Source organism: Brassica napus, chromosome C5 (genome assembly GCF_020379485.1).
Source record: "Brassica napus cultivar Da-Ae chromosome C5, Da-Ae, whole genome shotgun sequence".
In the NCBI taxonomy this organism is placed as follows: domain Eukaryota; kingdom Viridiplantae; phylum Streptophyta; class Magnoliopsida; order Brassicales; family Brassicaceae; genus Brassica; species Brassica napus.
Window position 1 is genome coordinate 43,235,615 of NC_063448.1, and position 27,611 is coordinate 43,263,225.

At 37.1% G+C, this 27,611-nt stretch overlaps 3 protein-coding genes across 5 annotated transcripts; 1 reads left to right on the forward strand and 2 right to left on the reverse strand.

Moving 5' to 3' along the window:
- Positions 1 to 10,464: 10,464 nt before the first annotated feature.
- LOC106425089 lies at positions 10,465 to 10,980 on the forward strand. The gene has a single exon (XM_013865813.1). It carries the CDS (start codon positions 10,465 to 10,467, stop codon positions 10,978 to 10,980), a length of 516 nt encoding a protein of 171 aa, XP_013721267.1.
- Positions 10,981 to 12,843: 1,863 nt separating this feature from the next.
- On the reverse strand, positions 12,844 to 20,023 carry LOC106425131 (myosin-1). Of its 2 annotated transcripts, XM_013865846.3 has the most exons (24): positions 19,738 to 20,022; positions 18,850 to 19,166; positions 18,673 to 18,774; positions 18,448 to 18,591; positions 18,206 to 18,356; positions 18,089 to 18,116; positions 17,821 to 17,986; positions 17,673 to 17,736; positions 17,554 to 17,567; positions 17,374 to 17,458; positions 17,160 to 17,263; positions 16,916 to 17,054; positions 16,588 to 16,706; positions 16,340 to 16,492; positions 16,038 to 16,127; positions 15,842 to 15,919; positions 15,519 to 15,677; positions 15,168 to 15,374; positions 14,644 to 14,849; positions 14,427 to 14,562; positions 14,218 to 14,347; positions 13,983 to 14,129; positions 13,840 to 13,907; positions 12,844 to 13,730 (listed from the first exon to the last, which is right to left on the reverse strand). In XM_013865846.3, the coding sequence occupies exons 2-24, from the start codon at positions 19,159 to 19,161 to the stop codon at positions 13,053 to 13,055; spliced, it is 3,480 nt and encodes a 1,159-aa protein (XP_013721300.1). In that variant the 5' UTR covers positions 19,162 to 19,166; positions 19,738 to 20,022; the 3' UTR covers positions 12,844 to 13,052. The 2 variants fall into 2 exon arrangements, with proteins under 2 accessions (XP_013721300.1, XP_048612636.1); XM_048756679.1 differs by having other exon boundaries at positions 16,916 to 17,263; positions 19,738 to 20,023.
- A 4,660-nt stretch (positions 20,024 to 24,683) lies between these two features.
- Positions 24,684 to 26,945, reverse strand: LOC106425164 (E3 ubiquitin-protein ligase RING1-like). Of its 2 annotated transcripts, none has more exons than XM_013865895.3 (2): positions 25,751 to 26,945; positions 24,684 to 24,918 (listed from the first exon to the last, which is right to left on the reverse strand). In XM_013865895.3, the coding sequence occupies exon 1, from the start codon at positions 26,715 to 26,717 to the stop codon at positions 25,752 to 25,754; it is 966 nt and encodes a 321-aa protein (XP_013721349.2). In that variant the 5' UTR covers positions 26,718 to 26,945; the 3' UTR covers positions 24,684 to 24,918; position 25,751. The 2 variants fall into 2 exon arrangements, with proteins under 2 accessions (XP_013721349.2, XP_022559190.2); XM_022703469.2 differs by having other exon boundaries at positions 25,729 to 26,945.
- Positions 26,946 to 27,611: the final 666 nt, after the last annotated feature.

Consider the following 27,611-nt stretch of genomic DNA (forward strand, 5'->3'; position numbering starts at 1 on the left):
TGGTCGGATGTACACCAACACGTGTGTACATATGAACAACCATGATTTTGTACATGTGTACACGCGTGTATATGTACATAATAAGTAATGTTGATATGAGTATTCTTGTTGATAGGTTGGCATGTATATGTTGTGTTTGTTGGTGTTGGAGCTGGTGCATATGAACAATATCCATGTGTACACCGATGTAATGATATTAACATGTACACAAAAATGTAAACTTTCCAAGAATATAGCAATACCAATCTACTCCATTGCAAATTCAATTTTATTTTTTATTCGAATACTTTCTACATTGAGAACCATTTAAAACATTATTATAAACTGGATCACATATTTCATTGATGGGGTGGATTTATATTATTTAAACCAATCATCTGTATAGTGAGTGAAATAAGTGTACACAAGGGAATGTGTACATATGGACATTAGAAAAAGTGTGAACATATGGACAATCGAGAGAGTGTGTACATATGGACATTAGAGATCGAGAACTCGTGGATTGCAATATAGCCATAAATGTGTAAATTTATGACTTCAAAAATTTGATTGCTTTATGTTAGATAGTTCTATGTAGTATCAGTAGATGTATTTTGTGTTGGATGAATGGACTGGAACTTTGTGAGAACAATACTCACGTGTACACATGAGAACAATATCCACGTGTATACCTAAATACAATATCCACATGTACATGATATCCATATGTACACACAGTTAACATAAACAGACATGATATCCATATGTACGCAATCATCATAACTAGTTCAGTTCATGTAATGTTGTCTTGACTCAGTTCGAAATGACCGTAGAAGTACAAGACAGATCCATGGTGGATAAGCATGACCGGCGGTGTGGAGATTCCGGTTACAAGTTCCTTTGTGTTAGGCGGCCAATAACTCAAAACCACCGGAGGTGCCGCAGCCGTGACGGTGAAGAACTCGTTGACGACATTGTTTTGTAATTCAAGCAAGGACATGTGGAAAAACGAGAATAATTCGTGACATGATTTCCTTGTCCATCGCGAAATTCCAACAAGAGTCACCGGAACTCCATTCGCCGGCAATGAATCGAGAGAGATGGTTGAAGGTTGGGATTTTCGGATTTATGAGGACAAAAAAATCAGCCGATAAAGATGATGATGTGTTAAAAAGATAAGATGAATCTGGACCATTCATATTAAAGTTACAATAGTAGATCCAATGGTCATGAAATAAGACAAATATAAATTTTGTTAAAGTGTACTATAATTAAAATTGTCTGTCGGATAGGAGAGGAGATGTGTGGCTGAGGTTAATTCCCGCTTATTCTCTAGTTAGGTCAATAAGTTTTAGAGTTACGGTTAGTGTATTTTGTTAACTTGAAGAATAGAAATGGAGTGAAAGGAGAAGTATGGAGTAGTTTGGGTCTAGTGCAAAGAGAGGGCAAGTCTTACAAAGATTGTCTGTCAAGCTTCAGGAGGGTCTTAAGAAGTCAAGAAGTGATCTTATGGCTGTGGAAGATTGGGTTTAAGTCCAGGAGGGACTTAGACACCATTTGGAGAATATTTGGTTGAGACAGTACTCCAAAGTTACCACAGTAACTTTGGAGAGTTACCACAGTAAGAGAATCCAAAACTCTTAAGAGAAGAAGGCAAAACTCTTAAGAGAAGAAGACAAAGGAGAGGCTGGTGAAACTCTTAAGAGAAGAAGACAAAGGATAGGCTGGCGAGTGACAGGCTGGAAATGAGAGTCCCTTGCTGTAAAGTAAAAGCAAAAGGAGACCATGTATCTAGCAAAAGAAGTGGGCAGATTCATGGGAGCCTTTAGCTAGCCAATAAGGAGCCAGTCTTCCCTTGACCAGATTCAAATGGACCAATTATCCATCAGGAAGAGCACAGCCACGACCAAGACCATCTTTCCATCTCATTCATCCATTTAAATTCAAGTTATAACAGCCCTTAGATTTAGGTTTATGATTGCAAGTTGTAAAGAGCATATATAAGCTCATAAGTGATGTTTTGTAACTCTTAAGTGAGTAAGGGGGATTTCCCCTCCTCCATAATCTCATGATACTTTTTCTCTCTAAACTCTCTATTCTCTCATTCTGAATCTCTATACACGTTCTCAAACTTGTTACCAATCTCTTAGACACATAAACACTCTTTAGTCTCTCTTCTTCTCAAATCGCTCCCAAGCTCTCTCTCTTTACCCATTTGGGTTTCACACACACATACAACCTGAGTAATCCTAAAATCTCATATGGTATCAGAGCCAGGTTCGTTAGAACTTGGTTCCAGCTTCCGCTAAGCTCAAGGCTTACTCCCATGCCATTTCCAAACCAAGAAGAAGCTTCATGTTCATTTGGCTGTTCAACCTCTTCAAGAAGAAGGTGTGCTCATCAATGACGTCCAGAAGCTGTCCTTGGTCATTCTCCACTCTCTCATGGTCGTCCTGAAGAAAGAAGGCCATTGGAAGCATGTCCAAGCCATTGCTATTCAATGTCCAAGAAGAAAGGTGAAAGCTTTCCACTTGTCCATGGTATGGCGACTCAAAAATGAAGTGAGGAGGTGTCTTAGGCATGGTGGGTTCAAGAGAAAGGTCCATGAAAGAAGGAGATGTAGGAGTTGACACCAACAGCTCGGATCTTCCCATGTACTAAGGAGTTTCAATGAACTAACACTAGTTCCTTGGCTGTAAGGAAATTTCTTTCTCTTGTATAAAGCTTGAGTGTATGAACAGGTTGTGATGTTGTGATGTTATTGAAAAACCTGAGGATATGTCTAAGATTTCTATATGAATATGTTTTAGAATCTGGCCCATGATGCTTAAAGAGGCTTGTTTGATGATTGAGATTGTTTAAAATGCTTAATCCCAGTTCTAAAATGAAATGACTTGTTAGGATGATAGATTGTATTGTCTTATCCAGCTTGCTTTCATGAATTAGAAACTGATTAAGGTTAAGGTATTGTGACTTGTTGCTGCCTAATATTGAAGCATTAGATTCATGTCTAAATCGCTGAGTAAAGGAGCTTTAAAATTGCCTAAGTAGCTTGTATTAAATCTGTTATGATCTTGCTGGTGCTTAGAGAATTAGCTTGCAAAGAATAGAACTTGATAATGCCTTGTGTCTATTTGTTGCATTGCTTGTGATATTGGGAATCAAACTTGATGATTTATTAATCAAGAATTGACATCAATACTATTGAAAATGGTTAAATGCTTAATGTCAGTTATAAATTAACTTGTCTTGTTAAGATGATAGATTATATTATCTAATCATGCTTACTTTCATGAGTTAGAAACTGATTAAGATTAATGCATACTGCCTTGTTGTTGCCTTGTATTGTTGCATTTAGATTAAAGTCTAAGTTGCACATTAAGGAGTTGTTAAAATGGCCTAAATACTTTGACTTGAATCTGATAAGGTCTTGCTTAGTATTTAGAGAATGGTTGCTTGCATAGATAAGAACTTGACATTGTCTTGATTCTATCTAATGTTATAAAGCTTGAGACATTGGTGATCAAACTTGATGAAGTCAAGGATTGATCACAATGCAATTGTGTCTTATCTTTGCTAGAGTTTGAGTGATGTTTCAGGTTCACAAATGATGTTCCTAGCTCATCATCAAATCCAAGTTGAAAGAGAAAGAATGATGCCCATTGTGTGTACAATGGAGATGTGTTACAAGAAGGGAGAAGCACCGATGGTTGTAAAACTCACTGGTGCTCTTCCTCTTACCATTGCAAGTACCTGAAGAAGAAGCCAACTGGGTATAGGCAGTGGCGTGCCTATTCAAGAGGGTGCTCAAACTGAGACAGAGCACTCTTGGCTGTGTGAAGAAGAAGGCTACTCTATCAAGGCAGCTTCTATTGTGAAGTGATTGAAGAAGTAGCTGAAGCATCCACAAGCATTCCATCATGGTGGTGAATTCAAAAGGGTGATTGCAATAAGAGAAGAAGAAGAAGTGAGGATTCAAGTGGCAACTTTAAGAACCACTCCTCATCACCTTAAACAAGGGAGTAAACCTAGTCTCATCCATTTTAATATGTCTTGATAGGTTTATCTCTTGATTATACTCTGTGCTTTCCCTAATTCCATTAAGAGTTTATAGCTTCTAGTAGAATGTCTAGGCTAATTGCACTGAAAATGTTTTGCTGCTGCATTGTCTTATTGATATTAAGTAATGTCTAGAGTCCCAGAATCTCATGTTTTGTTTATTGCATTGTCTTGTGTGTTGCCATAGCTTGAATCATCATGAATGTGTTGTAGAATTGAGTAGAATGTCTCTGCTGCTTGCATCATGATTGATAAGTCGTTTTGCATACATAAGCATGACTCATACTTTCTAAATTCAATCCTATTGTTATCTGATGCTATTGTCTATGTTTAATCCATCAATGAAAGTCTTGCATAAATTAGAAATTGTCTAAGTTGCTTGCATCATTGGTTTTGATTGAAACTGTTGTGCATAGCCTTAATATTGCTCATGGATTGAACCTGTTGCATCATATAGCTAATGCTTTAAGATTGTGCATTCATGTAGTAATGCATTTAAAAATGAGCCTAAATTGCAAATGTACTGATGTAAGCTTGCATTGCATTTAGAGAACTTAAAAAAAAAAAAAATCATATATATATTGAATAACCTAGGATGTCAATGTATTGTATAGAACTTGCATTGTCATTGTTAGAGATTGAAATCTGCTTGTCTTGACTCAGTCCAATTCTGATTGTTGCTATGCCATAGTTAAATCCATCAGTGATGTCTTATAAGCATTTAGAAGTATGTCTAAGCTATTTGGATCATTGTCTTTGATAAAACTAGTGAGCATAAGCATGAATTGAGTCACTCTTGTCGTATGTAACCTAATGCATTCATCTATTGTTGCATTTAAAAAAAAACTGAATTGAACCTAAAAGATCAGTGTATTGTTGAAAGCATACATTGTCTTTGCTTGTTCTTGTCTTGATTGTCTAGCTTGTTTCAAGTATCATATATTATTGTGGCATTGGTGATCAAACAGGATGGATAATCTTGGTTTGATCCCAATGGGATGATCTGATCTTGCATTGAGTTGTGGTGGTGTTAGGTACACAAGGAGTGTGATACATGTAACTCGCCAACAGCAAAGAATGTAGAGACAAAGGTCTTATGCCATTGCATATCATCACTAGGACATGTTAGTCCATAATCTACAGGAAGTGTAGTGTGATTGATTATGCAATGAGAGATGGCCATTGCATAATACCATTGGACATATCCAGTCCAAAGACTACAGGAAGTGTAGCATGGGTCATTATCCAATGAGAAGTGTGTCTTGTGAGTCTCTCTATGGTGATTCAAACACCCTAGTTCCTGGTTAAGGAAGAGAGTAAACTCACAAGAAGAAAGCTATCATGAAAGACTGATAGTTATAAGACCATGAGGATGCATATGATCATCACAAGCTTAGCTCCTTATAGTCTAAGCTTGAGGGGGAGTCTTAATGCATATGATCCATGGTCAGTAACAAGTCATTGCAAAGGCTTCTACAACGGATCATCAGCAGGAGTTATTCTAGGTAGTCTAAGGGTGAAGGTGAACTGATCAAAGCGGCTTTTATGGTGAAGTGATTGATGAGAAGCTGATGAATCCATTCTGCCTTTCCAAGAAGTTGATGATGCCATGGAGATGGTGCAATGGCCGAGTGGGAACTCACCAAAACAAAAGGGAAGTGTCCTAAGCTCAATTCAATTCAATACATTCATCATTTCAAATCAAAGTCTAGAAATGATACTTAAAATGATTGAATGGATTGTGTGATGTTTCTTGATAAGTACTGATGCACCTTTGGGATATGTATCAGGTACCTTTGCTTGGCGCCTCATTAAACAGTTCCGGATCATCTCTTAGCTTCTCTAAAGAGGCTGTGAAGTCTGTTGAGAGGGGGAGATTCCAAACCTGGTCTATGAAGAGGGCAAGCCGTGTGTGAAGTGTTGATCAGCCTCACTGGTGTTTTGAAGATGATCTGGTCGTGTCCTAGCTTCTCTAAGATGGCTGTGAAGTCAGTTGAGAGGGGGAGGCTTCAAACCGGTTCCATGAAGAGGTGAAGCTGAGTTGTTAAGTGCGCAAAGTCTTGATGAGTTGCTGCACCAGTTAAGCCACGATCCAGAGTTCTTTGTGTCCAACTACATTGGTTCTAAGACACAAAGGCTCAATGACCAATCCCTAGGCCTTGAGGAACCTACTCTTTTTCCCTTACAAAGTTTTGTCCCAAAGGGTTTTCCTTGTAAGGTTTTTAATGAGGGGATTCTTCAAGGTTCCAAGCTTGACTTAGGATCTCCTAAGAGTCAAGCTTGAGGGGGAGTGTTAACTTGAAGAATAGAAATGGAGTGAAAGGAGAAGTATGGAGTAGTTTGGGTCTAGTGCAAAGAGAGGGCAAGTCTTATAAAGATTGTATGTCAAGCTTCAGGAGGGTTTTAAGAAGTCAAGAAGTGATCTTATGGCTGTGGAAGATTGGGTTTAAGTCCAGGAGGGACTTAGACACCATTTGGAGAATATTTGGTTGAGACAGTAACTCTAAAGTTACCACAGTAACTTTGGAGAGTTACCACAGTAAGAGAACACAAAACTCTTAAGAGAAGAAGACAAAACTCTTAAGAGAAGAAGACAAAGGAGAGGCTGGTGAAACTCTTAAGAGAAGAAGACAAAGGATAGGCTGGCGAGTGACAGGCTGGAAAGGAGAGTCCCTTGCTGTAAAGTAAAAGCAAAAGGAGACCATGTATCTAGCAAAAGAAGTGGGCAGATTCATGGGAGCCTTTAGCTAGCTAATAAGGAGCCAGCCTTCCCTTGACCAGATTCAAATGGACCAATTATCCATCAGGAAGAGCACAGCCACGACCAAGACCATCTTTCCATCTCATTCATCCATTTAAATTCAAGTTATAACAGCCCTTAGATTTAGGTTTATGATTGCAAGTTGTAAAGAGCATATATAAGCTCATAAGTGATGTTTTGTAACTCTTAAGTGAGTAAGGGGGATTTCCCTTCCTCCTTCATAATCTCATGATACTTTGTCTCTCTAAACTCTCTATTCTCTCATTCTGAATCTCTATACACGTTCTCAGACTTGTTACCAATCTCTTAGACACATAAACACTCTTTAGTCTCTCTTCTTCTCAAATCGCTCCCAAGCTCTCTCTCTTTACCCATTTGGGCTTCACACACACATACAACCTGAGTAATCCTAAAATCTCATATATTTTAGTTGGGATTCAATAGGTTGTTGGAACAAAATGTGTGTGTAGCAATAATTGACCTATAGAAAGTGACCGTGAGTGAATATACATTTTTTGCCAACAGATGTTGCCATGTTGGACAAGAAACCCGGGATGATAATGGATTTGGGGTGGATAACTAGTCCTAAAATGGATAGACATGATGAGTGTTGTGTTACTCTATTTCACTATTTGTATCTCAAATATAATGCTTCTAGAAATAACATTAATGTAAATAATTACGTTGGTAGAGACAAAATGACAAAACTTAGGTTGACCCCCTAAGATAAATCTTTAAATTCACCACTCTTATTATAACCAATCAAAGTGTCAGGTAGAATATTATTTGATTACCAGCTAGAATATTAATAAAAATAGTAAATTTTTTTTAAAAAAAATCAAAATAATTGAAAAAAGAAAACGATGCCACTACCAAACCTAAATCTTAAATTCTAAACCCTAAATTCTAAACCCAAAACCTTAAACCCAAACTCTAAATCTTAAACCTAAACTCTAAACCCTAAATCCTAAACTTAAACTCTAAACCATAAATCCTAAACCCAAACCCTAGATCATAAACCCAAACCCTATACCCTAAACCCAATTCATAAACCTAAACTCTAAACTCAAACATTATATCCAAAACCTGAATCCTAGACCCTAAACCCAAACCGTAAACCCTAAACCCAAACCGTAAATCTTAAACCCAAAAGGTTTGATTTGGATTTAAGGTTTACAGTTTGGTTTAGGGTCTAGGATTTGGGTTTGGGTTTAGAGTCTACGGTTTGGATTTAGGGTGTAGGATTTTAGTTTACAGTTTGGGTTTACGGTTTAGGATTTGGGTTTATAGTATAGAGTTGGGGTTTAGGGTTTACTATTTGGGTTTAGAGTATATGGTTTGAGTTTAGTATTTAGGGGTTAGATTTAGATTTAGGGTTTAGAATTTAAGATTTAGGGTTTTGTTAGACATCATTCTTTTTTCAACTATTTTAAAATTTTAAATACAATTTAATATTTTTTATTAATTATCTAGGTGGCACTTTGATTGGTAGTAAGAGAGATGGTGAATTTAAAGGTTCACCGTAGGGGTGAACCTAAGTTTTAACTAGACAAAAATATAAGGGTTGACAAAGTTGTATACATATAAGAGCATCGTTATCCTAGAAACCCCATTTGGTATACTTAAATTTTTTTTTTTTTACTTTTTCGAATTTAGAAAAGAAAAAAAATTAAAAACGAACCAATCGCGAGCCGCCACGTGTCAGTGGAGCCCGCGAACCGTGTAAGAAACCCTTAAGGACCGACTACTATTTGGTAGTTTTGGTAACCGGTTTCTTAAAAAAAAGTGGGTCCTACGCGGGACCCACACGCTAAGAACCCCTCTAGTGTCTTTGGATAAAGATGCTCTAAGATTCCCGTTTGTTTTTACAAAAAAAAAAAGAAATTCCCGTTCGTTTACGCTCATGCAAAACAATAAAAAGTAGGGCATTCCTAAATAACATAAAAACCATTTCCTTGGCAAAAAAAACATAAAAACCATTTATAACCTTATACTACATGTCAATCTGTCATTTTCTCAAGCTGTACGTGTGCGTATCTACACATAGCCAGTGTTCTAAAGATTGCGCAAGTCGGACAAGACTTCGGGTTTTCCGATGGGATACTATCCGTGACTGTCACAATCTGCGCACACTACGCCAGGAAAAAAACGCGAGACTTGTTTTGATTTTAGGCACCACGTTTGCTGTACGTTTGTGACTAACTTGATGTTAAGTAAATGCTGTCGACGTTGTGTTGCTGCTGAAGAGTTAGCAGCTCAGACCCAAGACGGTGGCGATGACAATCAAGGCAACGATGCACAGAGCGCAGGTCGAAGCAATGAAGCAGCTGATGGAGAAGAACATGGAGTACTTGATAATGATCATGATATTGATATTGAGAGTGATGCCGAGTCTGTCTTCTATTCACCAGCAAGTGGTCCTAATCGTCGTTGGTAGAAGAGCAGCTGCCGCAAGTCTAAATATTATGTTTGCCTTTATTATTTTAGGGTTTTGTTTGTCCAACGTAACTCTATTTTAGGATATGTTTTTGGAAGAACGACTGCTGAACTATCTTTCTCTTTTTTTTCTACAGTGTTTGCTTATGAATTATGCATGGTTCGTTAATTTACTGAAAAACGAAATGTGCCTATCGAGTTTTATTAGTATTAAATTTACTTATTGGGAATCAACCATCACAATATATAAGTTACTACGGGTTACTTATATATGAAATCATTTGATTACTACGGGTTAAAAAATATCACCAGCATCAGACCAACTTATTGTATTTTATTGTTTCTTAGATTTAATAGTATTGATTTGCACAAAAAAAAAAAAGTTAGGATATACGTTTGAAATGTGTTGGCAAATGAAAAGACGAAATAAACCTTAGATAGCCGAAACTTGAAAGATTTTAAGCCTTTATTAAAAAGGAAAAAGAAAAACTTGAAGGATTTTGTAACGTTATTCAGATTTCGAAAAATCTGGGATTCTGTTTGAGATATTCGATTTTTTTTTCAAGGAAATAAGTTTTTTTTTTAAAAAAAAAATAAGAAGGGTTAAACCCGGGTCTATTAAAGACACATACCTAATCTCCGGGTAGAGGTACAGCCGGTAGATAGATCCTTTCCTAAGCATTCAAATGAGCCGAAAGCAATAGCACATATCCGTATGGTCAGCGGGATTCAAACCAGAGTTCGGCGTATTGGATATATTCCCTCAAGCGCCACTGGACTACCACGAACCGTGCAAATAAGTTATTTTACTCTTTTGAATTGTTCGGTAAAATTGTGGTACCTTTAGGATAAAAGAACATGATCAACAAATGACAAATTAGGGTTGCCTTTTACATGTTAGAGACTGTTCATGACAGTAACTTTGTACATTTCAGTTTTGGTGAAAACGGATGCCCATCAATCGCTAAATGTTAAATGACACTAACGGACAGAGAGAGAAACTACAACACGTCATCACACCAGATGTAACCAGGGAGAAAATAAATTTAAGATCGCAAGATTAAATTGAAAACTGTTGGAATCGAGTGGTTGAGAATCATGAACCCACGTGACTCACCCTTAAATATATAGAGTAACAAACTAATTGTATAGAGATAGAGAGCGCTCTTTGGTAAACCAAAATCGTTCTTATCCATATTTTTCCTCGTTTTCTCATTCCGAACAAGAAAATGGCGAATCCTTCAGATAAAGTTGTAGTTAAATGGGTGAATGACACACGGGCTCGAGTTTGTTGGGTCATACTGGCTAGCCTCTGCCTATGTGGATTCACACAGTTGATGGAAGTCTTCAAAGACGAGAGCCAAGTTATCTACAAGTATGTTGGGATGAGTTTGGTGTCTCTCTACGTGATTTTGCTGGTCAAGTCTCTGTGCTCTGATGAAACTCCAACCATAGCTTATAGGTCTGGTTCCTGTCTACGGTCGTTTGTGCCATTGGTGATTTTCTTCATCATCTTCATCACAATCTACTATCACCGAACCCTAGGAGTCTCTATTCTCACTTTATCCATCCTTTTTGGTGTAGTGGCTTTAATGCAATTGCTTTTTCCAATAGATGAGTTCTGTGTGGGTTATGTTATGGTCATCATAACTTTGGGGATCTCTATAGCTTGCAGTGTTGTAGACTATGATCTTGAAGAGGTCATGCCTTCTCGGGTTTATTTTCTCCTATATTTTCTTGTGTGAGATGATAATTGGTGTTATCAACTATCCAGGAAATCACCGATTCTTTAATAGCTATTGACATGTATCTTCATCAGTTTTACTTGTGTTTTTAATATTCCTTTGTTTCATCTTAATTATTTCAGTTTGAGTAGTTCATCTTTATGAATGTAATTTCTTTTCTTTCTGTTTCTATATAAGATCATCTTATTGACATTGTGAGTTTCTGCTTTGTTGCGATTTAATTAATGAGTTCGTTAAAAATAAGCTGCTGCGCCAAAGTTAATGTTAAGCCCTCATAAAAATAAGTTTATATTGATCGAGCTAGCAAAACCATATTGATCGAACTTGTTCGAAATTGACATATCAAAATATAGATACTTAACAGAATAATAATCAGCTAACTCCATTCTTTCTACTTAGCGATTTAACATATGCTGCTCCAACATAAGGCACAAATTAGAGCCAAGTCTCCCCGTTAGGAAACTGTGTATAATGCATTATTTTCTGTCACGAAACAGCAAATATAAGACGTCACGTATGGTTTAATAACCTGGTTTGCTACTAGGGATTAGAGATGAAGCCAAGATGAAGTTAGAGTTCGTCTTTCAAATTTCACTTTTTACTTAAACAATCTAAAACTAAAATCACACATGTTGTAAAAAGCTTTTTTTTGAATAAATTTAACATTCTTTCAAAAAAAAAAACATAAGGCGTTTGTAAGTTGCACTATATTTTGAAATCATTTTTTCAAGCTGTATATCATATAAAGATGCAACAAACATCTCAGTTTCCATGAGTAATAGTCGCCACTATAAATGACAAGTACCGCTTAGTCTCTCTAGTTGCGACTCTTTAGGCGATTTGACACAACCATTTTTGTGAGAAGAATGTCCATTATAATTCTCTGGATATGTTTTACATAACTAATGAGAAGAAAGTGGATACTATAATTACTAATCAAAAACAATATCAACGGCTGATTTTAAAGAAGAAAAAATAAAAACAAATCTAATAGAAGAGTTTCGGTACAAAATCGTTTCTGGAGAATGCAAATCTTCTTGAGTTTTCTTATGTTGTAATATGGAGTCTAACCAAATACACAATTTAGAAAAATATCAACGATTTTTTTTTTTTTTTAGAATATGTGGAGAAAGAAAAAATTGAAATTGAACAAGTCCCGGGAAATAAGCAAAAGGCGGACATCTTGACTAAAGCGTTAGGAATAATCAAGTTTCGAGAAATGAGAGACATTCATTGGTATGGAAGATTCGGAGAAAATGGATTTCAAATTTAAAGGGAGAAATGTTGAATTAAACTTGAAGAATAAAAAAATTTAAGGGGTAAGTAAAAACCTAATCCTACCAAATTATGGAAATTAGGATTTAATATATTTAGGAGTTATCTACATGTATTACCAAATAGTCTCTATATAAAAAGATGCCAAAATATGGCGAAAGATTTGAGAGCTTTAATTTTGAGTTAGTTTTCTAAAGTAAAGTTTTGAGTTTGATTTCTTGAATTCTTAACCTTTGAGTTACGTTTTGGTTTGATACAATAAATCATTCAACTAAAATGCCAAACCGAATTTGACATTACTTTGCTGAAGACTGCAGTTACCCAAAAATAATTGAATTCTCAATGTTTTATTCCAGTATTGTATGTAGATTTTGCATTATTATTTCCACCGAGGAGAAACATTATGTATTCTCCAAAATTGTGAAAATAATAAAAAATTATTCAAACTTAATATATACTACAAAATACAAGAACACTTTAGCTCTAATTCGATCTTTTAAATTAACTAGTGTATATTCATCTCTTGCTTATTACACGTCTAAGTGTGCAAGCAAGCAGTTCTATTACCCATTGCTTAAGCAACAAAAATTCACAAACTTAGCTTTGGATATTATATTAAAACTACAAAAGTAATTTACAAAAGTTATCATTTGTATGATCCTTCACATTGAATAGCAAATATCATTAACTACTTTCATTACCAGAAAAAAAAAGACAATAAACGAGCCAAATCCTTAACAGCAAACGACCAGAGTTTGCCTGTAAGAATAATAGTCTTCACTTCCATCCCAGAACAATCAATACCTAGTGCTATTCCTCCTTCCCCACCACTTCCTCTTCACCTTCTCCATCGAACCGCCACTCTCTTCACTCCCAAGTTTGCTCAGTATCATCTTCGTTTCCCTCAACCTCCCTCCATAATCCTTCTTCCACGTCTCAAACATCTGTTTCAACCTCCTCAGCTCTCTCTCCGGGTTCAAGTTTGCTTCCACCTGACCAGACTTCACTTCCACCAAGAACTTAGCATCATCACCAAAAACTTGAGCTCTCTGTTCAAACTCCTCCGCCAACCGTCCAATCACACTAAGACCAGCACTCATAGGCTGTTGTTGTTGTCTCCCCCCTCCTCCGTTGCTTGCCTGACTCTTGAACTGATTACTGCTTGAATCCCAATCCGTTGCGTCGCTTGCATTGACCGATGCATCCGAGTTTCTAGCAGAGTCCTCGACCGCTAGGCTTTTCTTTGCTATGGAGAGGCTAGATTGCAATGACCGCATTTGCTTCTGCCAGATTTCTTCCATTGATTTCATCTTTGTCTCGTACTCTGACCAACGGTTCTCGTACTGTTGAAGCCTCTGCTGAAGAATGTCGTTCTCCTCTTCTTTCTCACGCAGAGCAGCTTCCGATTTGAGTACCCTGCGTTGAAGGTCGGAAAGTACAGATGCCTTTACTAGCACCTCGCCTGACTCATTTGTCTGCGCAGTTGGTTAGTAACCAAATCAAAAGCAGAACACAACAATGAGACTTAAGAAGATAAATAGATACTGTGAGAGGATTTGAATGTGGATATAATCCTATTAGTACCTTAGTGCCTCCAGATTTTAACCATCCAATGTCCCCTGAGCATCTTCTAACCAACCAACCACGAATTGCTGCAAGAAGATTACACTAACTCAGTGTCATGAGAAGACCTACAACATCTAAAAAGTACAACAAAAGCTTTTTACCTGATTGTATCACAAGAGAAGCTTCTGTTATGCCCTTATACTGTTTCCTAGCAATCTTGCTTTTAACTTGGCTTTGTATAGTAGCTGCAGCCCTATGCCTCCTTCGTAACTCGGCAAACTCCTTTCTTACTTTATCTCCACGAACAACTGTTGAAAAAGAGGTGGGACTAAGCCATATCTCATGTTAAGCCGAAATTATATCTCATGTTAAAGCACTGAGACAAGAGAGCTATACATGACTGGAGAATAGAAATTCCCATTTTAAGCTTCTTCAGGTGACAACGTGCTTGGTATCCTCTAAAAGAGCTTTGTACACGTAAAATGCCATGGAGTGTACGGTTCCTTGTATCTTCAAGAACCCCAATCTGCAATGCACATGAGACTACTATTCATGCCTCTTTCTAAAAGAAAGTCTTTGACATCAAGCCGACTAGCTATTTATACCTGGCCGGTTCTGAAAAACAACTTCGTGTAGCCAACTTGGTACATCTCCGGCAAGATATTGAACTGATGGAGGATCGCAACTGAGACACTTAGAGGATCTTTATCAGCAATGTTCTCCACCAGAAGGAAACCATACCTGTTGTGTGATCATTTAAAGAAACAATGTGGTTAGAAGATAAGCATGTAATAACTGATAGATGATGGATGGCACCGTCACCTTCTGGCAAATTTCTGATGAGACACTCTTGTAGGAAATCCAGACCGTGAGATTCGAACAACTTCTAAGACCCCACAACATCTTAGCTGCTGTAAGACAAGTCCTTGCTCATACAACCCTGGAGACTGAACGTTATTTGGCTTGATGCAACGAATGAAATGTGGGGTAGTGTTCCCTAAACGTTGCATCAATTGGAATAGTTGACCCTGGACAAAAAGATCCATGTAGATGATTAATAATCAAAATATTATGGAGGATAAGAAAGATGCATCAAATGTTCATAGTGAGAGAGGCAACAACTAGTAATCTTCACATCACATCAATGCAGGTAATGAGCTTTAAAGTAAAGAGGCATCAAATGTTCATAGTATGAGAGGCAAAAACTGGTAATCTTGACACAAACCACAACAATATCAAAGCGGTATTCTTGACATCACATCTATGCAGATAATGAGCTTTAAAGTAAAGCAGGTAACTAGAACTAAAGTAACACCAAGTCTGTGTTTGAGGCCAAAACAAGCTACCTTAAATTTGGTAGCTACACTCAACCGCTGGGAATCAGCACCACCTGCTTTGTACAAAGGACCGACTACAGGTTTTTCAGATTGGATCAGCATGCTAGAAGCAAACGCTCGAGGAAGGTGGCAGGAGCAAGAGGACAAAAGCTGAATAGAATCCAAGTGCAACAGGTCTCTGTTCTTCTCTAGAAATCCTGTTGTGTCATATGTAACCTGATTCAGAACAAAAAAAAAAAGCATTCACGACCGAGACTAGATTCATGCTTGCTATCAAATTTCTATATCTCCAAAGAAATGCCTTTTTGTTTCATGGAATGCCTTGTTGATTGGGGTCACTGAGATTTCAAGAGCTATTACCTCTCCTGCATAATGCACAACTGTGAAAAGCTTCTCTCGATCTCCTCTGAAACATGAATTAGAGTGAAGATGCTGTTTTAACTTGTTTGCAAGTGTCAGATCTGTGCCATTCGGAAATGTTGATTCCTCGTCCAAAAGAGAAAGCAGCCCCAATGGTTTCTGCACAGACATTAGAGACTTAATTGCTTACGAGACATGTCTCAGACAAAAAGTAAACATTTCTCCAATTAAACTATGGTTCTCTGGTGTGTTAAAAGTTGAACTCTGTTATTACATTACGGTGTCTATATAGCTTCTAAGTCTATCGTCTTCTTATCATCTACCTTTTCAAAGAGACTGAGACAATCTTGGTTGTCTTCAAAATCAACCCTTGTCCAGTCGATACCATCCTGGATATATTCCTGAAACAGTAGAAAGAAATATTAACACCTTCGATTGGAGAAAAAGGAGCTTTTATATTTAGTGCTACGTGAATGCCCTACCGAGTAGATTACTACAATCAGGAAAGAGATAGTTTACCTCTTGCTCCAGCTTGAATAGATGACGGTTAAAGTGTTGCTGTAATCTCTCATTTGCATAATTTATACAGAACTGCTCAAAACTATTTTTCTGCAGAAGAATGTAAAGTTGTTCCCCAAATCAGTAAGACACAGAAAACAAAAATGCATACATAAACGCACGTAGATACTCAGGAGCAATCAACATTCATTTACCAAATATATTATAATAGTTGTCATTATTTAAAGATGTAATGGCAACATAAAGGTCTAATGATGTCAGATTGCAACTTTAATTTTTTAAAGGGCAGAAAAGAAGCATACATCAAATGATTCGAAGCCATAGATATCAAGAATGCTGATGGATCTGCCAGTTCGCCTCTTCCCCACTGCAAGAGACTCGTTGATCTGTTCAACCAGCCAGTCAAACAGGCACGAATAAACCGATTTTGCTAAAGCATCTCTTGCATCAATGGCCTGAAAGCAAATCAGCAGAGAAAAAAATGTCAACAATACTACTTCAACTTTTGATTATACACAAAAAAGTGCTAGTAGTTCTCGTTAAAATATACCTGCGGTAGTGTTAGCTTCTGCACAATGGTATCTTTTCCAACTCTCATGTTACGTTTCGATAAACTTAGCTTAAGCTCATTGATGTTGCACCCAATTAATTTAGCAACAGTTGACAAACCTGAATTAAGCAACAAACGCTCATACTTCCAACACCAAGACCCAAGAGAACTAAAGAGAAAACTTCAGAGACGACGCTCGTAGAAAAGTCAAGAATATATAAAAGAGATCAGTAAAGCGAGTGCAAATTCAACGTTCATAGACACAAGAAAAGGGAAACATTTACTCAAATAAAGTAGGCATCACCAGTTAGGGACTGAACAGGCTTACTTTCATCTGCCACAGGCTCAACATGGTTTTCATTGTCAATAACGGTGAAGGAAACATTCCCCAGCCATAACACTGCAGCAAGCATTGCGAACACACTTTCTTGATCTTCTTTACTAACATGAACAATGTCCAGAGCTTCCTGTAACATCAAAGTCTTTAAATCAATCGAGAGAGAGACAAAATAGAATTCTGAAATGAGTAGAGAAGAGGAATAAGAAAGTCTCCTAGTGAAAGAGAGAATTACCTTAACACTATGAAAACGTTCAGCATCATCAACTCCATTGATTGAATAACAATTACTCTGTCCCAAATATTTGTACTCATGTGCGCTTGTCAGATTTAGCTTCTCTGTGAATAAATAAATGGAGGAAAAAATAATTCAACAACTGATAGGTCAGAGAGTCTTAAAAGTCTCATTTACAAGACTCCTTATAGTGTTCATTTTTCCTAATCATTACCTCTAAGTGCAGGTGAAGCCCCAGCACAAAGTTGGTAAAATATATGGTATGACCTTTCTCCTTCAGCACATTGGACCACTCTAGACTGTTAAAATGTGTCGACGTATAAAGAAAAAATGTCAATGAACCATTTCAAAAAGGAAAGATATCAAGTAGGGAAAGTCATTTAAAAGAAGTTACCTTTTCTAGTAAGACTGCAAAATTTGAAGAACACACAAAAAGAAGAAGTTAAGTTAGCTTTTTGTAAAGGAAAATGAACAAACAATGTGAAGCAGTGTGATTGTAAGGTTTACACTTACAGGTTTGAACTTGAGCACCCGATATCTTTCCGCTTTCACTAAAATGAATCTCTATCAGCTTTCCCTGTAAATTATAATACCAAAAGAGTATTGTCAGACACACTAGAGAATCAAATTGTACAAAAAAGCACAATGATGAAGGGCTTACAAAACGACTAGAGTTATCATTTCTCAAAGTTTTTGCATTTCCAAATGCTTCCAAAATGGGATTAGTCTTAAGTATCTCATATTCAATCCCGCTTCCACCTCCAAGAGCAGCCAAGTATTGCATAGCTATCTTAGCTGTCTCAGTTTTCCCTGCTCCACTCTCGCCGCTGTATGACAAAGAGAACCTTGTGATAAGAATACACCACAATAAACCCAAACTAGAAACATTACATTAAAAGAATCCACTTAAAAGAGGACATTTTACTAACCTGATAATGATAGATTGGTTAACCTCATCTGGATATGAAAAGATAAAACTGTGTGAGAACTGAAATGCTTTTAATGCTAATGTTCCACAATTAACAAACAAAGAAGCATGATCCCACCGCGTATCATTTCACGAATTGCTGTATCTGCAATTGCATACACATGAGGACTTTCATTTGATTTCTTCCTGTATGCTTCTATGTATCGATTTCCATACAAAGGAACCTCCTTGAAAGGATTCACAGCCACCAAAACTGGCCCTGCTTTTGTCTACCACCACAAAAGGAAAAAGGTTAGGAAAAAAAAACAATAGTAAAATGCTGGAAACATATATGGGAACAGATTCAAGGGAAAGACTTACATATATCATGTCTTGGTTGTACCTATAGTTGAGATTGTACAACACTGATGGCTCATTTAAGTAACTTAGTTGCATTAGATCATCCACTCCATCAAGAATATCAGGATTTGCAGGTACCAGAGTCTCTGATATAACTTTCATAACCTGTTAAAATCAATGCAGAATCAAAACACTTGAAATATTATTAACTCGTGCCCTATCTTAGGAATACAAAAGGTCACTTACTTTTCCCTCAGGCAAAGAGATAACAGACTCTTCTCCTGAAGTTGACAGTATCTTCCCAAGCTCCCAGTTACCATTTGGAAGTTGAACCCAAGATTGCAGTATCTAAAGTTGAAAAAACTGTCAAAATCTCATTCCATATACATATAAGTTTATTCTCAGCTTAAGCTAGAAACCCACCTTCTTCCTTGCATATGCACTAGTGTCGCTCCACCTGCGTTCATCATTCTGAGGTAAGGGCATTGTAGCAGCACCAGGCTCCACATCATCAGTTAAAGACTGCTCTTCAACAGAAACACCATGCCTACTACTATATGGTGAATCATCACTATCTCCAGCTGCAGTATCAGCTTGACTAACACCATTCCTTAAACCACCTTGTCTTGGAATACTAGAATTGGTCAAGCCAAAACTAGAATTTTCACCATCAAATCTGTAGTCTGCGGGCAAAGATTTAAGAGACTGCATGGATGGAGATACCTTTTGGGCCATTGTTGCTGCAGGAAAGAAGGAAGGAAGCTAATAAGCTCAAATGAAAGTATTCAAGATGAAAAGAAGACAATCCCATTCATGGTTTCAATCAAAGCTTTTAGAAGAAGAACCCCACTCAAAAAGACCTATCTAGTTTTTGATTAACATAATGGAGGGGACCATACTCTAGGACATAGACCGAACTGCTTTTCTTTCTCTCGATCTTCAGTCACTGTTTTCAAGTTCCTCAATCAAATGTTACGCCTATCTCTTGGATAAAATAGAGTCTTATCTACAGATCTTATGCATACATCCGCCAAAATTTGAACTTTCATTATAAAAGGTATACTAAATCTTGAGAAAGAAGATTATTAAACAAAGAAAGAAACTTTCAACAAATCAAATTTATCAAATTGACAAAAAAAAAAAAAAACTAAGTTAGCTAGATACAAAAACTCACTGGACATAAACAAATCGTAAGAAAGCTACCAACTTTATATCTAGTAAAGCAGAATACATAGACTGAGAATACACAAAAAATAAATAAAATGCAGAAACTTTCAAATTTACTCCAAGGCTCTTCAAATTTTCAAGTACCTTACAAAAAGTTAGATTCTCGGGAGAAAACTTCAGATTCTCAGAGAAGACTGAGACAGAGTGAGAGATCTCAGGCGCAGAAGAGAGTTCTGATTCAGTGACTTCAGACAATGAGAGTAAAAAGGTAAGAGTAGAAACCAAAAATGCACTGGGAGTAGCACTGGTGAGACTTGCTTGAAAGATTTCAATTTACTGAGAAATTTGGGAAGATAAAATCGCAAAGTGCTGCGAGTGAGTAGAGAAGATGCAGCAGAGCTTTTTCTCTGCTTCACAAGAATAAAAAAAAAGGGAAGCTGCTGTTTATTTTTGAGCCTTTTATCTTTGAACTCAACAAAAAGAATTTACAGTTATTTTTAATTTTTTAATTCGACAATTTTGAATGTTTTTTACCACCAACTGAATTTCGGGCACCTCACGAGGTCGGAAATGACGACTATACCCTCGTTTTTTCTTCTTAACTGAAATTTCAAAAAACAATTTGCTGTTACTGATATTTAATGTTCTTAATTCCGATTACACATACGACTCCATCTTTCAAAATTTTGAGAAACATTCTATATATGCTCTTCTAAACTTTAGTTTTCAATATAAAATCTGCTCTATTTATACTTTTCATGTGACAATATCAGTTTACTTGCATTTTGATCTGCAGATTGTATATTTAATGATTGTTTCGTTGAGAAAAAGAACTAAATGAATAAATCCAACTCTACCTTGTTATCTCGGCCATTGAATTATCAACAAACTAATTAAAGTCCTTTCTCTGAAAAAAAAAATAAAGTGCAAGATATAAAGAGATTATTATCTGTCCAATTATCTGTCCAAATGTTTCTATCATTTTTTCGAAAAATGGTTGCAAATAAAAATATTAAATTTCATTTTCAACGATTAAGTCAACGTACTGAAAAAGTCATTCGCCTTAGGCCCCGAATAATATTATTTTCTTTAGGACCCTAAAATTTAAAATAATGTATAGTCTAATTGATTGGACTTATTTAAAAAAAAAAAAATCTACGAAAATCGAGTAATTTACTTTCTGAATCTGTGTATTTGTTTCTTATATGACTTAATATAGCATATTTACGTAGTCAGGTTATTTTTGTAAGTGTTAAACTTGTGCATTTGGTGAAGGTGATATATTGTATTAAAAATTGTTTTCAATATAGTTGCATATAAATTTATTTTTAAAACTTGACTCAGGCCCTTAAACCTTTAGCATGTGAGTCAACCTAAAATTAATTAACAAGATGGGGATTTTTTTGATGCATACTAGGTACAAACATCCTTTTGAAAGTCACACTAACGAGTGGTAAACGTTATTAACTTATTAACAACAAATGTATTAATTAAAGATCTCTAATAGAAATCTTCCTGATATTCTGAAACCAAGTTCTTAAGATATAATTTAATATTAGCTATAGATTATGAAATCATTCAACTTATACAACTTACATACCTCAATGGAACAAAAAGACTAGATAAAACTATAAAAGTAAAGTTAATGCCTTAATGGTGTCAAGGCATTAACACACAACTCAAATCGTCATTGGCTAGACTAGCTCCATCGATGAGTTTTTAAAGGAGTTCTTACCATTTAAGAAAAATGAAAAATAATTAATATTGATGAAAGAGTATAGAAAGAGTTCCGCAATTTTCTGCTTATAGACAGTTTCGAATTTGCGAAACCCCTAGAAGCGCCGTCAACATAATCAGATCAGAGGAGGGGCGTATCCGGTGGTTCGTTGCCGTGAGAGCCCTCTCCTCCTCCTCCTCCTCCTCTCTTTATAGTTCTTTTGTCAGTTTTCATGTTCTTTTCCGATTTCGTCTTTCTCGCACTGCATCGAGATGCGCGTTGCTCTGGATTTCCATGGAGTTTCTGGAGGATCTAAATCGGCGAGGCAGGGTCTGTCGCGTCACTGGAGTAGCAGCGAGATGCTGCAAGGAGTCATTGGGGAGGGGCTTCACAGGAGGGTAGTTTCGATTCGGTGCCTTTCCAAATCTGGGTCAGGTTTGGGGGGATAGCGACTTGGTGTGGGTCTGGTGAGCTTTTGCTTGCCCTTTCCTTCGCTGTTCTTCATGGCCTGAGGTTTATCGTACTACCTCTTTCTGAAAGCGTTGGTCTGTGTGTTTGTGTATGTGGAGTCAGTTTGTCCATATTCTTGCGGAGGGATCTCTTTTTTTGTTCAGAGGAACATCTCTTTGATTAGATGAAGTGGAGGAGTTTCTTCATTGCGGTGGGTTATGTGGTCCATCCACATTTCTTTTTTGCTGCTTTGTTTGAGTTATTTTGAGGGAGTTGTGATGTGGCTCAGTGAGCTTCGCCGGTTTGGATGTGTTACTTATGACTTAGCAGTCTTTCTTTTAGGCGTAATGTGTCCATTGGTTGCTTGCCGGTTGGTTCTTCTCTCTTGGTGTTTATAGAGAGGTTATAGAGAGGTTCGGTTGGCAAGGCTTCATCTTCTTGGTGTTTGGATGAGCTTCTTTCTTAGATCGTAGAGTGTTTATGTATCCAAGGTGTGTGGACCGAGCAGCGTGTTCCCCTTGTCGAGTTTGTGAAGTCTCTGGGTCTTGGTCTTATCGTTTGGCGGGCGAGGCAGCAGCGATAAGTGTGGTTTGGGTGTAGAAGTGGAAGGTACCGGGTGGCGGGCTATAGGCAGCAGCGGTAACTCCCAATCATTGACATTTTTTCCTTTCTAAAGACTGCTAGGTGCACTATTGTATCGTTGTAGCTGTTATGTTTTATGTTCTTTCTTAAGTTACCCTGGTGTGGGTTTAAGTCGCCCCGGTGTGGGATTTAGTTGCCGCTTTCTATGGACTTTTGGTTCTGGAGCTAGTTCGTTTGGCTGTCAGCTTTTGTATGAATATTGCTATCTTCCGTATGAATGAATTCAATTTGTGGGAAAAAAAAAGAGTATAGAAAGAGTTCTTACCGTGGACATTTAAGAATCGACCCCTAATTTTAAGTGACAGATGTCACTGCATTAATGTCTCAATTGGTCTTACAAAATTAATGCATAATTAAATTTTTATAATAACATTATTTTTTTTTGTTTTAGAAAGCTGCTCTAACAATTTGGTATATGATGTGGTTCTTAATAAAATTAGATTACCAAAGCTAGATTATCAAAGCTAATTGCGATTTGGTTTGTGACATCGCCTTCTATTTCACGCTATATCATTACTTATTTTTTAATCTTCAAGTACATACATGAGTATTGTTACCTTTTGGAATATGAAAAAACATGTTCCGACCATGTGATCAAGTATGCCTTTCGAAATCAGTTTTTAATATGTCGACCACATTATAATGTCACTTAAGAAATAGCCGTGGGGAAAATCGTGATTGCAAAGTTGCTTTTATCTGTAAATCCTAAACTGATTTTCAGTTCTCACCCAAAAATATAAAAGGTTGAACTCATATGATCAAAAGGTCAAAAAGACTTTCAAACACATAAGGGATTATTCATCTGATGCTTCTTTTAGATATGTTATCAGCTTTGTTTCCCACTTTCTAAATTTCTTCGTGCTCCATCTTTATCATAGTTTAGATTTCATGTCCGAATATAGATTGGGTTTGGTTTGGGTCAATCCAAAGCTGTGAGTAAAGATAGAAAACAATAATGCAAATGAAAGAAAAACTGTATTTTTATAACTTAAGATCACTAGAGGATATAATCACGGAACCAAATAAAAGTATTCTTTCACGTTACATGTGAGTAGGATTAGACATATATAAGACTATACTAATAACATGACTGGAATCAGATTAAAATATTCATTCTTCTTCATCGCATATCCGAATCTTGTAAACTTGTTTAAACTCTCTTTTACGTATTGAAACTACCATTTTTGTGAAACTTTTTTGATAATTTTTTTCTCTCAAGAGTTCCAAACAATGACTTTAGCCACCAGCCACCATCTTCAGATCATAGGACACACACACACACTGAACCACACATAAAAGCAGCAGCAAAGTCTTAGAGCATGCAAAGATGTCTAACAACGATCATTTTCACACTCTTGTGAATCGCACTAATCATGTCAACACCATGCAAACATATTATATAATAACTTACTACAACAACAACAGCAAAATGACAATACCACCTTGGTTACTGCTTCTCACAAATACTATTCCATCATTGATTGAAGTCTTATCAATCATATTCCATAACCCCATCAACATTATTAGATAAAAGAGTTATCATCAAACTCAATCCTAGCAATGTTTATGTTATGCCCACTCAACAAATCCAAGAACAGTTAATACATAAACCATTTTTTAACAGATGAACCAAAAATTAATTCCTTCATCTAGTAATTTAGAACCCTATCTTTAACCCCAAAAAAGTGTACTTAGAACCCTTATGAGTAAAAATATATGATTAGACCTTTGGATCAACTATATCAATACGAACCCCTTTTATTTTTAACCTAGAGAAAGTTCCTTGGTCGCCATGCAAAGGTCCTGCGTCCTTAATTCCTCGTATGTTTGTTAAGTCGTTACCAGATGGTGCTTGAAAGTTGGTGATTTTGGCGACGGAGTCCTCATCATCTATAAAACATAATCCATATATATATTTCATTCAGTTTTACAAATACTTATCGTGTCCTTTAACATATTGCATGTGATGAAGTGTGCCTTTTGAAAATCACATTCCATTGCCTCCCGCACTATACATTACATGCCATTTAAGAAGATAAAGCGATGGAAAAATGCTCTGCAAATGTGCGACTGTGTAATATAAGAAGAACTTTTGAAAACAAAAAGCTGTAAAGTCGTATGATATAAAAATGTCACAAAACACACCACAAGGGACTGTTTGTTAGATATATATCTCTTTTTGTAGATATTAATCAATCAATGTCTGCCACTTCATATTTTCAGTCTTCGGGTCTCGATTTCACTTTCAGACCCACTCCAAAGAACTTGTTATATGAGAAAATAACCAAGATAACACATTTATATGAAATATTCCGATTTTTAAAACTCACATTCCTTGTATAATCCCAAAATAACACCGACAAGTAAAATCCTCCTTTGTCTTTTTGTAAATGTACAAAATATTGCAAAACATCAATGTCACTTTTTTCCTAATGAAACTGCTTTTTTTTTTGTTTGGTGAAAACTTCTGCGCATCCTTTTCCCAATCAAATTTCCAAGCAATGACTCTGGCCATACTGCACACAACAAAATAAACCAAGTAAAATTTTCGGACAAAGTAGTTTGATATTATCTTCAACGCACTACAATTTAAACCTCATGGATCCAAAAACATGTAGCTGTAAAGTGGTTAAAAAGAAATCTAACCATAAAGGTCTAAACCTGAAAGTATGATAAAAATCCAATCAGCAGTTACACTAATGGTAATGGATTAGCCAGAATCCGTAACAAATTCACCCCTATCCACATTCTCAGTTTACAATTACAAAGCACGAGTTTTTACACGCTAAAGCACAGAGAACAAATCACTAGAAGTGTTAAAATCCTCAAGTTACTTAAATATTACATGCCCAATTGGCCAAATCACTAAAAACGGAAGTTAGAACACCCATATATGCACGGCACATCTACAGAAGATTACCTATTCTATACTGCAACAAACTTTCTATTTTCTACAAGGCCTTAAATGCTTTCAGTACGCTCTTTATTTCTTAGGTCAAGACAGGAGTCAAAAAAGTTTCTTTATAGCATCTAAACATCCAAGGTTAGCGCATTACAGGGGAGCTTTAGCTCGGAAACCCAAAGATACCATAAAAGCAAGGATATATATATTGCAAACAGAGAAAGGAGCAGCAAGAGAAATGGAGCAACTAGTTTTTGCCTATGAATTTTCTTGATCAAGCAGCCACATTTGATCTTCATATCTATCACCATTGCAAAACATATGCCTAAACGAAGACTTAACTTTAATTACCCGTAGAAATGACAATGTTCTTGCAGCCACACAAAGACAACAACGCAGAAGAAAACAAACAAAGGGTTCTTACTTAGTAAGGCAAAAATACAAACCTCAATCCAAATCTTCCTGCCTGGTCCCAAGATTGGACCCACCTCCACCTCCACCACCACCACTTCCAGGAGCTCCTGACCCTGAACCATCCCGTCTCCCACCAAACGTCCAAGGAAGCTGTACACTAAAGCTCCTCGGAGTCTGCCCACCATCCCCACTCGTCTGACCTCCTTGCCCCTGACCCCTGTTCTCATAATCAGGATCATCCGTAGGCAACTCATACCGACAAACGGGACAAGAGTTATGCAACTCCAGCCACGGCATCAAACAATCCTGATGAAACACATGCTTGCAAGGCATCTGCTTCACATCGCCGCCATCCTCAAACTCATCCATACAAACAGCACACTGGTTCATCTCAGACTTCAACATGTCCTTACTCACCTTAACAGTCGGCAGCCCTTCGATAGCCGATTTCGAAGCAGGAGGAGTTCCGTAGCGGTTGGGATCATTCTCCGCTAGCTGCTGAATCAGCTGCTCGAGACCAGGGCCGAAGAAGTAGTCCCCGACATGCCCCGGGGCTCGGTTAGACGGATCCAGAGGATGATCCTCGATCAAGAACTGCACGTGCGTGCCGCTGGATTGGAGATGCTGGAGATGGTTCTGGAGGAAGGAAACCGGATCAAAGGCGCCGCCTTGAGGCTGGTTCTGGGTAGAGCGGGGTCCGAAGAAGCTCGGGTTTGTGGAGGAAGGAGGAGCGGAGGAGGAGCCGAAGAGGAGAGGGAGCAAGGTGGAGAAAGGATCGGCCATGGGGAAGAAACCGGATTCGGGATTGAGATTCGGGGGTAGAGTAGGGACGGGTTCGTCGTATTCTTCAAGAAAGCCGCCGGAGCAAAGAGGGCAGAAAGGATCAGCGGCGGAGGAGATTGAGATTGAGATGTTGACTGTGCGGTTGCACTGGTAGCAAAAGAACATCTTTTCGACCGCGGGGGCGGTGGAGGCAGTTGAGTTTCCGCCGGAAGACATGACGGGAACTGAGAAATTTTGTCGGAGGGAGAGATGAGAGAGAGAAGAAAAGAACCGTCACGGGAGAGAGAGAGGAGAGAGAATATTCTTTGGTATGTGGCCGACTCAATCTTTTTCCTACACGATGATTAAAGTATTTGGGCTTTACCATACGGACAGCCCATGTAATGTTTTTCTTTACTATTATAAGGAATGTTATATTGTCATATATTGACTTACTGACTTTGGAGATATTTTTTGTGGAATTATCCTTTTTGTAAATTCTATACTAATTTCTCAAAAAGAAAATTTAGTTTTTAATAGAATCTATTGAATACTGAATCTGATAACTTTCTTTTACAAATTTATTAACAAAACTGAATTGAGATAAATATATTCGAGTTTAACTAGAAAATAGCAGAATTAAGGCTAGGTAAATAAACCGAACCCGAAAATCCGAACCGAACCGAACTTGATCCAATAAAATGATTCTGAACCGATCCGAATCCGACATAAATACCGAATGGATCTTGTTTTATATTATTTCAGGTTATGGTGGGTATTAGTCAAACCGAACTCGAACTTAAATGGATATCATAGAACCCAAAACATTCAAAATCCCAAAAATAATTGTACCGAACATGATCTCAATTCATAATATGTATCCAAAATACACTAATGGTGGCCAAGGAATGACGAGGAATAATGCGTTCCCTACCATTCCGAAAAAATCACAATTCACAAGGAATAATTTTTCCTTCTCATTCCATTTTTTTTTGTAGAGAAATAAAAAACAAAATTATTCCTTGTTAAATTTGAAAAGAAATGGTCACTACATTCCATTCTTCCTGCTATTTTAAATTTCATTCCTGCTATTTTATTCCTCTACATTTATTTCTTATTCGTTCATCTTGT

Excerpts from the sequence above, each read along its gene's own strand:
- LOC106425089 (XM_013865813.1), top strand. The coding sequence starts at position 10,465 with ATGGCGAATCCTTCAGATAAAGTTGTAGTTAAATGGGTGAATGACACA.
- LOC106425131 (XM_048756679.1), bottom strand. The coding sequence starts at position 19,161 with ATGGCCCAAAAGGTATCTCCATCCATGCAGTCTCTTAAATCTTTGCCC. Across the intron at positions 16,707-16,915 it reads TGAGCCTGTGGCAGATGAAA|GTTTGTCAACTGTTGCTAAA; the intron begins GTAAGCCTGTTC and ends TGCTTAATTCAG. Across the intron at positions 15,678-15,841 it reads GTCTCAGTCTCTTTGAAAAG|AAACCATTGGGGCTGCTTTC; the intron begins GTAGATGATAAG and ends ATGTCTGTGCAG.
- LOC106425164 (XM_013865895.3), bottom strand. The coding sequence starts at position 26,717 with ATGTCTTCCGGCGGAAACTCAACTGCCTCCACCGCCCCCGCGGTCGAA.